The 11,669-nt window shown below is 42.2% G+C and overlaps 1 protein-coding gene across 1 annotated transcript; it reads right to left on the bottom strand.

Moving 5' to 3' along the window:
- Positions 1-8,286: 8,286 nt before the first annotated feature.
- On the bottom strand, positions 8,287-11,304 carry LOC119901321 (Krueppel-like factor 2). The gene is made up of 3 exons (XM_038716949.1): positions 10,849-11,304; positions 9,537-10,536; positions 8,287-9,443 (listed from the first exon to the last, which is right to left on the bottom strand). The coding sequence occupies exons 1-3, from the start codon at positions 10,924-10,926 to the stop codon at positions 9,268-9,270; spliced, it is 1,254 nt and encodes a 417-aa protein (XP_038572877.1). The 5' UTR covers positions 10,927-11,304; the 3' UTR covers positions 8,287-9,267.
- Positions 11,305-11,669: the final 365 nt, after the last annotated feature.

The raw sequence follows: 11,669 nt of genomic DNA, 5'->3' as shown, positions 1-11,669 counted from the left end.
TTTGGTGATGTAGTATAAAGAGCCCACGGTGGACTGGTTCTTTCCAACAGACATATTATGTTCTGGGACCCGTTGACAATCTACCTATTTTGTTGTTATGGTCGTGTTGTAAAGAGGCACTGCAGTAATTTAATATTGCACTTCCATAAAGTTGTAAGACTCAAAAAGCAAATTTTAAAAAAAGAATGATAACAATGAAACACCACAGGCCAAAACGCCAAAAGGCAGGTTGCTGCAGCAACCATGTTGGTTCAGCTTTATCTGAAAAATGCTTCCACAAAATAAAAAAATACATTATGTGACTTTGACTGACTTGTTTATTTAAATGTGCACATTTGTTTTTCTTGTTATTGCTCTCAAAACAGATCATGGCTCTATCCAGAAGCTGCACATAAAAAATCCCACCCCTCCCTTCTGGCCTCCCTCCAAAACCACTCCCCAAAAACACGTTTGCAGTGAGTGCAGGCAGGCCAGCCAAGGCCATGTCCTGCCACAGGTATGTTTGTGTCAGAGCATTTTTATTTATTCACTGCTGTCAGGATGGAAAGAGAATTTCAACAAATATAACAAAAATTCTTGTGAAATAAAGCTTTAAGTTAGAGAGGCTGTAACATTTTCTATCACACACCAACACCGCAGCTCCCTGACTGAAAACTGTTCATGAGGATTTTTAAAGGAATCTCCAAATGAATGTGGGACATTCGATACTGACAGATATTGCTGCTAATGTTAACTCAACAAAGTGCAAATGAACAAGTAGTGGTGAGTAATAAAGGTCCAGATTTATAGAGGTAGGCTGTATGAAAGTTGACAATTAACACCACTTCCTGTGGTACAGTAGGAAACGTTGTCGAGAGAGCTGGATATGTTTGCCCTCCTGAATATCATTAGATGTATAGCAAGAGAACATGTAGACACTGCAACGCCTGTTACCAAAGGTGATGCTCCCAGTTTCTTTCCCCAGCGGAAGGTTATAAAGCACTAATGCACACAGGGTAAACAAAGTCTATTTGGTCATTTAGTGCCCCTAACTGAAAAATGTCATGTTGCAGCACACGTTATACATTTTGGACATTCTGCTGTACAACTGTTCTAATAAAGTTGCTCCACTGCAAATACACAGAAACAGCACAACACACCAGAGTGTGTGTGTGAGCAGGGTGTCAGTTTGAATCCAAGGCTGACTGCTTATGGTGGCAGGTGTCCTACAGTGGACTTTGGCAAGGCCCCTACAATCCTGTATCTGTCATTCCAAGAAACTCAAGCTTTTGCTCTGGACAATTTTCTCTTCCTGTGTGGTGACACAAAGCAATCCAGCAGCTTTCCCACCTTCACAAGTAGTACACATAAAATTCAGTACACCCGGTTTCTCAGTAAAGGTTGTGCTTGTTTGTGGTAACCATGGCTGCCAACAGAGTCTGATCCTGGTCTCCAGTTTACAATGGATCTCTCTTTTTTGGGCAATAAACACTTTTAATATTGTATATATAACATTTCTAATCTTGATTTTAGCAAATAATGCAACATTTCAACTTTATATAAACCCAAAGGGCTGTACTGAATGATGGCTATCAGTTGTTTTTCACTACAAACAACAATAAGACAACTGTATGAGGAATATTTACAAGCCACTGTTTTGTTTGTCAGTACTGGGTCTTGACAGGATCTCAGCTTGAACTTGACGACAGCCCTGATGATAACTATACTAAACATGCTCTACATGTAAAGGATAATTCTAGTTTATTTCATAGTTAAGTAGACATAATTTCTATCAGCTGCAGCCAGTCAGATCATTCAGGCTGTAAGCAAACTCCAGGTCAAACGTATCTGAAGAAGAAAACAAACATTAATATTATTACGTGTCTGTTGTTAACATCCATCACAGTTTTACAGACTGGTTAAGCTTTGATCATCAAGGCTGGATTACCAACCTGCCAAAGCTGGCAACTGTCCAGAACCTCCGGGGCACTGAAAGCTAAGCATGGGCTAATTCTTTTGAATATTTGTTTGAGAATATGCATCATTAAAGAACATTATTATCTGACATGATTCGGATTGTACTCTATTACCTGATCTCTATAGGCCCTGTCTGTTGGATCCATGTGCTGAGATGATCCCTCAGTAGTAGCTACAGGCTTAGTTGTGACATGCCGACTACAATATCTATCTAGCTATCATAGCTGATAGAAATGATTCAGCAATTGTGCTCTCAAGCTGGATCTGGACATCTTGTTCTCTGACAGATTCTGAAGACCTTGCAAAGAGCTTAAACCCAACCTGCAGTAACAACTCCATCCCTCCCAGACAGCCACAATGTGCAGTGAATTACACTCAGCTATGTTTCAAGGATACAGCTGTGTAGTGTGAAATGAATGCTGTGCAAACATAGCGCTCATTTCTGGACATATTATCTGAAACTCAAGCAATCTGATATGTTAGCGACTGCTAACTGTCTCCGTATGCAATAACAGGAAATTCCTTTCTAAGTTTTTGTTTACCCTATGGTAATGGAGAGGAGGAAATGAAAAGCCTTTTGGCTTTTAACTGTGAATGGGTCAGGGAGAATTGGAGGATAATCGTTGGCTTGCCCTCGCAATACTTTGGTATCTCCCTTCTTATTCTATCCTCTCGAGGATGTGTGCTTTCACTTTCAGCCTCATCAGCACCGTGTTCCTGCTCCACTATCCAGCCTCCCACACAGGCAGGAAGCCTGTATTCAACCAAGATTGGCAAACACACTGAATCTGCTGATGAAATTTTAAACTGGCCTAAAAATTTGTTTCATACGTGTGTGTGTGTGTGTAAACCTCCGTCTTCAAGGTCCTTACTTGGGGACATGCAACACATGCCAACTGGACTTCGTTTTCATGGTAACCACATGCCTGGGGGCAGCATGTTTCTGTGCATGTGTGAATGTGTTATAACTGACGGGATGAAGAAGAGCCAGAACTAGCTGGAAGCAACATGTCTGTTAGCAATCTGAATGGTATCAAAAACCAGTTTGGTACCTGAGCTGAAACTATACTTGATAGTCACCTGCACACACGCACACACACACACACACACACAGGAAGTTTTTCCTGCTTGAGTTGATTGAAAGCAGTTGTGATCACAGCCAGGTGGATGTGATCCACTTGAAGGGAGGGATGACACACAGAGGAGGATGGATGGAGAAATGACAGGAGTGTGTGTGTGTGTGTGTGTCCCTGCTCTTTGCTCATGTTCTGATCTGGTCTCGCTTAGTTTCTCTTTTAATCATTTCTGACAGTCAATATTCAGTTTCTTTACAGAGCTTTTTGACACATGTTGAAAGCTACACTTTAGAGCATGTTTGGAGTCTCAAAGGATCAGTGCCTCAGTGAAAGCCAAGAAAATGATAGATTAGCACCCTTCTAAAGAATGAGTGAAGTTCTTCTGAGATGTGTAGTATGTACAGTACTGTGCAAAAGTTTTACGCAGGTGTGGAAAAATGTTGTAAAGTAAGAATGCTTTAAAAAATAGACATGTTAATAGATCTATAAATTAACAAAATGGAAAGTGAGTGAACAGAAGAAAAAACTAAATCAAACCAATATTTGGTGTGACCACCCTTCAAAACAGCAGCAGTTCTTCTAGCTACACCTGTACAAATTCAATGATTTTGTAGGCATATCTTCAGGTGTATGATGCAACAATTATACTAAACTAGTAACATTTTGGATAGCCTTCTTCCTTTTTTATTATATTACATTTTTACACACCTGCCTAAACCCTTTGAGCAGCACTGAATATAGTGGGAGACTAAATTTTTTTGCCTTTACATAAAATGTGGGATGCATTTTTCTTCTAATTTTTCAGTCCTTATTTTACAAACATACTTATGTAACAAAACAAGGCTGTGACTCCAATTAAGTAAACTGCAACTGAAAAAACCCAACCCCATACCTCTCCATGCTCTCCTTTTCCACTCTGCCTGTGTTCCCTCTCCCTTATTTCAATCCTTCCTCAATCTAGTGCCCTATGAGTAGACAAAATGAAAACCGCAGGACGGGTCCAAACCCAAATAAACCACACATACAGAACTTGCTGTATCAGTGAAAGTGTGATGAGGTGTTCAGGCACTGTATTCCAGCAGATGTTTCCTGCCTTCCAGTGGTGCTGCTTTCCCAGTAGATGGCATCGTCTTCCCATAAATAGAATTCCCATTTTTTTCAGATGGTGCTGGGCACCTGTGGCTCTGGGAATCCATTCAGATAAGATTTTTCCAGCTAAGGCTGATGTTTCCCAAAAAGCTGATAAAGTGAATTGCTTCCCTGAATTTCACCAGAAAATATTTTCACAATGACCAATGAATATTACCTCAAATCTCCTTATTTACTTCAGCAGTCATGATACAGTATCACAAGCTCTGTTTTAGGCTCCGCTTACTAAAATAAGCAAGATATTATCTCAAAATGTGAAGATGAGCCTCAGAAAGCCTTTAAAAGTATCAGTGTTAGTTTTCAGTGCACATTTTGGCGTGCCTAAATCCTCAGTGGCCTTTCAATCCCACTAACAGGAACACTCTGAGGAGAAACACTGCTAGTCCCCATCTCTCTGGTATCAGTTTTCTCCGCACACTTGTGGTTTTATGAGTGTTTTATGTTGGACACTAATGCTGTTAAACACTCTGGAGGGGAGTTCCTCTGAGACAAACTGTTGCACAAGAGCTTGCTAACTGAAAATATTATCCTTGGAGAGCGAGGTAGGAGGGAGAATCAGTGAAAAGTCACTTAACTTGGAATGGGGAAGAATGTCTCACTGTGGGAATGTCACATGTTTGAGTTTTATCCCTCACGTTTACAGATTTGAGGTGAAGGAGATGCTGAGCTGAGCAGTGTTGTGACCCTCACTGAAAGTGTGGAACGGTTCATCTGGGAACCAAATAAACCCCTTTAACCTGTTTTAGCATCTTATTCAAGTGAATTGAGCTGGAGCAGTGGAGCAGACTAGGCAATGGTGTCATGTCAGGGAGGAGAGAGGCCATCAGCTGTATGAATGTTCTCCTGCACAGACTGCCATACGGTGGACGGCCTGTTAGAAACAGTAACTGCAGTCAGTTTCACCTGCTCACTGGGGTGACTGCCCATCAGTAATGATTATTGAGGATGAGGATCTCTATTCCAAAACCTTACCACTTCATCTATGAGCTTTTTGGGGGGGGTTGTTTGTCTTAAGATTCCCCTTATGCTGCTGACAGCATTGAAAACTTCAACAGCAGTGTATCGTTCCAGAAACGGAGTACCTGTTACTCTTGATTATCGACGACATCACTGTCAACCTTTTTCTTCCCTGGCACTGTGGTGTTACTGACATTTCTTTAAATGCAATTTTACAAGCCAGAGCTACTGACTGACTACACCAATTTAATGACATGCAGAAAAGTTTATTCTCTACAACTGCACACATATTACAAAATAAAATATTACAAAATAAAAAGGTTTTAGTATCACAAGTGCAATTTCATAAGTGAGTGAAAATGTTTTTTGTAACTTAGATGCAATGACTCTTGTCATTCAACATTGTCAAATCAATGCTGTGATAGCATCACATGCACTGGATATAACAGCGTGTTTCACTGATTAAAAGCTGCACCTTTCCAGCAAATGGAAATGTTCAAGATGTCTTGTGAATCATTTTATACACTTTCCATCCAAATGCAGCCTGACATACAGCAGAAGGCCATTCTATCAGAGCAGAGTGCACAAGAGCCACTGAGTTGTTTCGTACACACACACGGCTGCTTATCTGAGAGAACGCAGAAACAACATGTAAACCATCCGACCCCTCAGGTCGGAACTTCCCACGCTCTGCAGCGGCAGCCACCCTCCTGTACCCAGCTGAAAAAGTGAAATGAAAATGTTCGATTTTTCACTTGAGTAAATGTACTAATGATAGGGGGGGGTTCCTCTTTTCTCAGGGCTGGCACGGGGCCATCCTGGAGATGACACCGAGATGTGTGGCCTTTCACATCCAAAAATAGACACAGGCCTTCTGACTGCTGCACCAGTGCAAGTGTGAGTTTCATGAGCAAGTATCACCTCAGTGTTTGTTAGTCAAAACAAATAAACTACTCGGTATACCTGCATGTTTGACCTAGTTTGACCATCATTTACATTAATTATGATAGAATGGTGATGTGAGGGATGTATGCAATGGGCAGTTTGGCTAATAATTTCACCTTTCTTAGTTTTTTTCCAAATAGGTTTGACTAACCTGGAGGCTTGTTTCCAACTTGTCAGATTGTTTTGTTTCTTGACCCATCTGACTTCCTGTCTTTATGATGTCACTGTTGTTATCTCCAATAGGGATGATGGCCAAAACTAGAAAAATATCAGTCAAACCCTGAAATCAGACTCAAACATTGTAGCTAGGTGAAAAGCACCACTCTCTCATTTCCCTTTGCCCATCAGCATTTAAGACCTCAGGATGCTTGAAATAAACCAGGAGCAATGTGTCATTTGCCTGCATCTAAAGGCAAAGGTGTTTCGTCCTGTATTGAATGGCCACAGTTGAGGGTGAGGTGAAAAGTCTCACTGTTGTAGAGGGAACTGTGAGTAACTGTACAACTCAGTGTCGCACACTTTTCAGACAGTCTCTCCTTGAAGGCGTTCACATGAAAAGTGACAGCAGTCGTTGTGTGAAGAATGAAATACAGGGGAACGGGACTTTCAGATGCTGAGAGACGATCCATCAAACACTGGAGCATGCTGAGGCCCTCCTCCTCTCTACTTCCTCTGTATTTTCACCTCCTCTTACAGAGTGCAGGGTAACATAATGAGGTCCATCAGTGCTTTATTCAGAAGTGACAGAGTGCTTGACTTTACTGGACTGCACACAGATGATCAACCTCTTTTTATCTTCCCTCTCAATATCCATTGTGACACTGACTTCTGATGTAACACAATAGTGATTCAGCCCACAGACCTGACATTATTTAAATTCCTGGTGAAAAATCCACTGGCTCATAGGAATCAGTAAGAGATTCCTATTATGTCTTTTCTTTGGAATAAAAAAATTGCATGTTAAATTATAGACTGTGTTGACAGACAGTGTGCCATTGTGTAAAAACACAATACAACATCCTTATGCAGTAATGTCTTTTCCCCATCATTCATCCCTACAAGCAGACTGAAAGTTTTTGCACTTTGAGCAGATTTTTCTTCTCATTTTGTTGTACTCCGTTATTTGAGCGGGTCTGTTCAATTTATTTGAGAGTATTTCCCTTACTTTTCACCCCTCCATCCCTCCCACTCATTGTGGTTTGCCTATATTCCCCTATGAGCTCCTGTAATTCCATCAATGTAATTTTTGTATTTATAGGCAGCTGCCACAGCACTTGGTCAGAAGATGACTCACCTGGTACTAAACCTCTAAAACATTACCTTCAGGATTAAAACAAAAATATTCTTCATCTCATATTTTTATATCTAATGTCCCACAATGTATCTGACATTTTGGTATCTTAAAATAAAATTCCCTAAATCTCTGACCAGGTTATGACAGCAGGGGATAAAAACACTTTTTCAGACTTTGTTCTACCTCTTTGCCTTTTTCCTGTGAATTACTGCATAATATTACCTCCTCAGGCAAGTGATTCAAATAAAACATGAAAGAAGAGTTAATTTGCAAAAACAGATAAAAGCCATCCTTAAAATGAACATCAGTTTGATTGATATCCCCTTTAGTGTACTAAAGAAAAAACATTATGAAATGATTTATGAAAATGTTAAAGGAATTGAGATATGTTATCAAAACAACCCGACACCCATTTAATATTCCTGTGTGCAAAAAAAATAAATAAATGATGCCATGGCTGATCTGGACCCAACCTGTAAGTATATGCGATCTGACAAGTGGTTGCAAGTTTGCAGTTTTATTCTATGGAAGTGGCACCTAACCATTTTGATGTGTTACTCTTTCACAACCCCCGTTACAGACTGTGTGTTTATGAGCAGTTCAACCAGTATTATTTCCCCCTTTCAGATTGTTTCATTTTAATAGTTTTTAGTCTTGAAAAAGTAAATTCTCCAGTATTTCAGAGGAAAAAACAACATCATTATGTTGTGTCTGTGGTTAATCATCTTGTCCCTCAGATTCCCTCAGGGTCCAGACTTCCAGGTTGGGAACCATTGTTTTAGGGGGTCACATGCCAAATCTGAGATTTTAAAAGTTGAACTTGTGTGTGTATGTCTGTATTTACATCAAACCAGGTTTTATACAGTTGCCAACATTATATCTTCGACAATCACACTGAGGACTCAGAAATCATGTTCATTTAGTTTAATATGTACATTAAAATAAACTATTTACATTATATAAAAAAGATACTATTTACAGTACAGAAAGGCAATACATTTCTTCAAGACACAAACAAACAAGTCTTTTGCCAAAGACTGTGTAGCCCTTTGTCAATCAGGTGGCAATGAGATGGCATGCACTTCTGTGACACATCCTACTGCAAGACCCTGAATTTAAACGCCATCGACAGACACATAAACACGACATTCTATTCAAGCCTTCAGGGAGGACAGAAAGAAAGGCAGTTTTAGAACAAAACGTTGTCTCAAAGCTTATTTCACTTGCTGTTTACAATATAACACACAGGATAAAACTTTGATTGTCATTTAACCAGTGGAGAATGTGGCACTTGTGAGATGTGTAATAATGTGTTCTAAAAGGCACTAATGGTGAAAACACAAAAATATCATTGCTCTTCAAAGGATTGTCTGCTATATGTTGCTTCAATGACATGTGCCGACATGTTGAGTGGAATGTTCCTTTCATTTGTTCTGTCTATATAAACAGCACTCCATACAAAAAGTAGTACCAGCTACATAGTTTCTATACAAAACATTTGTCCAAACAGAATGCATCTGTTTCTGTCATATCTGGCTGCATTTCCTCAATGTTTTGTGGTTTGTTGGTCCTTTGTCTTAAAAAATAACATTTAAATAAATTTTTTTTACAAAATTTAATTTAGGGCATCTCTCCTTCATACTCATTTTGCCCCAATGGAAAATCCCTATAATACTCCTATAATATACCTATAGGTATTACAGTGTAGTCAATAGTGGCCTCATCATATGGTATGGCAGTTTATGCTGTCATGGTACCACTATAGTTACTCCTGGAAGAACTTGCGTCTATATATTTGCATTTCATCCTTCTGTAGCTCTTAGGATTATTATAGTTGTTTATCAGGTTCACAGAAGTACTTGTCTGCATTTTTGATGTTCAGGACTTTCCTCACATGTGCCTCTTCATGTGCAGGGCGAGGTGGTCTGACCGGGAGAAGGCCCGTTCACACAGGTGACACTGGAATGGCCGGTGTCCGGTGTGTTTCCGGAAGTGACGTGTGAGCTCATCGGAACGAGCGAACTTCCAGCCGCAACCCTCCCAGCTGCAGTGGTATGGTTTCTCTCCTATAAACAAAAAACAGCAGTCGGTGACGACATCGTTTGACGTAATGACAGGATGGATAAACAAAGCGTCCGCGACATTCATGCGGATCTTACCTGTGTGCGTCCTGTGGTGCGCCTTCAGGTGGGAGCTCTTGGTGTAGGTCTTCCCACAGCCGGTGAAAGTACAGGTGTGTGTCGCAGTTCGTTTCCTCGGCCAGGAACGGCGACCCCGCTTCGGTTTGGTGTCCATCATTTCCAGCGGGGAGGACGGCGGGGTGAGCAGGACACGCTGGCCGGCCGCCGGCGGCTGCTGCATGCCCATGGCCGCGTCCTCCCCGAACATGCCGGGGAACTGGTGATGGTGGTGCGCCCCGGGGAAAGGAAGCTGCATTCCGTTGTGCGGGTGAGGGAATCCCCCCGGCGCGCTGCGGTGGTGGGTGTGGAAGCCCTGGGGGAACGTCAGCGAGGTGGAGTTGCACATATGGGGCTGGTGGCACTCGGAGCTCATCAGGTCGTCCGGGCTGAGCGGCGGCGTCATGCTGCCCACCGCGGCCTGCGGGGAGTTGGCCAGCCGCGGCTGCTGCTCGTATGTCATCATACAGGACACGTTCCCCTCGTGCTTAATTTTGGAGCAGCTCTGAGGTACTAGACCCATTACAGGCCCGTATGTGTCCATGGAAGCGGGCTCCACTTTAATGATCGGATGCTCGGGGAATAAATCCTGAGGGGTCTGGAAAGGCGTGGAGCTGATCAGGATTCTGCCCTGGATGCTGGGGCTGTTGCCGGGGAGGAAGCTGGAATCTACATCGGAACGAAGGAGCTCCGCCATCAGGCTGTTGTAGGGCGGTGGGGGGCTGTTCATGTCGGAGATAGAGGTGTAATTTGCCGGCTGCTGGGACATCCCGGTGTGCTGCGGCTGCTGCTGGTGATACACGGTCTCCTGGATCCGAAAGGACTCTGCCTCCGTCCCGGTGGCTGGCGCGCTGTCAGAAACAGCAGTATTGGCGAGAATAAACTCGAGATCCAAGAACTTATCCAGGTCCTCTTCGTCTTTTCTGTCTAGGCAGCTGCTGTCCATTTCGGACGCGACGCTGTTCATGTCACACTTCCACCTCTAGAGTGAGGATGAGAGAGCAGAAATAGTTTGTTTCAAAATTATTCACATCATAAAATGTTTTCACAGCATTTTTAGATAACTCATTAGATAAAATAATTCGAAAAAAGTACCGAGGCAGGCTGAATATCACCAAGAAACTGTCAAAATACATTATAACCACAAGTGTAGTGCCTAGAAACGTCCAAACATTAAAAAAATGTTTAAAAAACACGCCGTTTAAGTGTTCTGATATGACAGACTGATGAAGTCAAAACATCGCACTATATATGTTCTCAAAACATGTGGAAATATATAAACAACGCAACTTACATCTTCCCAACATTTCTGCTTTTGGTTGGCAAATGTAGAGATTGATGGTAAAATGGTCCCACTCAAGGCCATTTCCATGCGTTATTTTAAAAAAGTAGAAAGAGCTTCCTTAAATAATGAGAAAATACACTTTCTCCGTTTCAAAGGAAATCACCAGAGACCACGGAGTCTCCAGAAAAAAGCCACAGAGCGCGTTGCTTCTTCTGTCGTCCTGCAGCTCCTCACTCATGTGCAGCTGTGTGTCTCAAATGAGCAGATTTCTTATAAATATTGTTCGCAGCACAAATCAGACCAATGCGTGGCTGGGGGAAGGAAGCACGTCCAGGATGGGGACGCTGCACACCGGCCAGCCCCTAAATTTAGCCTCGGTATAAAAGTCCGAGTTTTCCTGCGAATCAGAAACAGAGAGGTGGTGAGATAGTCAGAGGAGGACTGGTGCGGAATGCTCCCTCTGCTCCGCTGCGGGCAGCTACTTAACCTTCTCAGGGTGGAGAACCCGCCCATCCGTCAAACCTGGCCAACAACTGGCAGGACAGAGAGAGAGGGACCGCCCCTAGACCAGCACCACAAGAAGACATAATAAGCAATTAACACGTGGTTAAAAAAGAGCGATGAAACCGATACTAACAGGGCACACAGGCTTCACACAAAGAGGAAGGGAGACGCTGCAGGTGCCCTGCGTATTATGCGTGCGCCTTTACGCACACAAAAAAATGCGGCATTCTTTTCGATACTTATCGTGTTTTAAACGGTGTTGTTTGTCGTTTTGTTTACTATGTAGCCGCGCATTTGAAAACAACAGGCACAAGTCATGTTGGTAA

The sequence above is a fragment of the Micropterus salmoides genome, unplaced genomic scaffold, assembly GCF_014851395.1.
Source record: "Micropterus salmoides isolate LMB-PRFRI ecotype aquatic unplaced genomic scaffold, ASM1485139v1 Ms_hic_scaffold_13, whole genome shotgun sequence".
NCBI lineage: Eukaryota > Metazoa > Chordata > Actinopteri > Centrarchiformes > Centrarchidae > Micropterus > Micropterus salmoides.
This window is presented reverse-complemented; position numbering and strand designations above follow the sequence as displayed.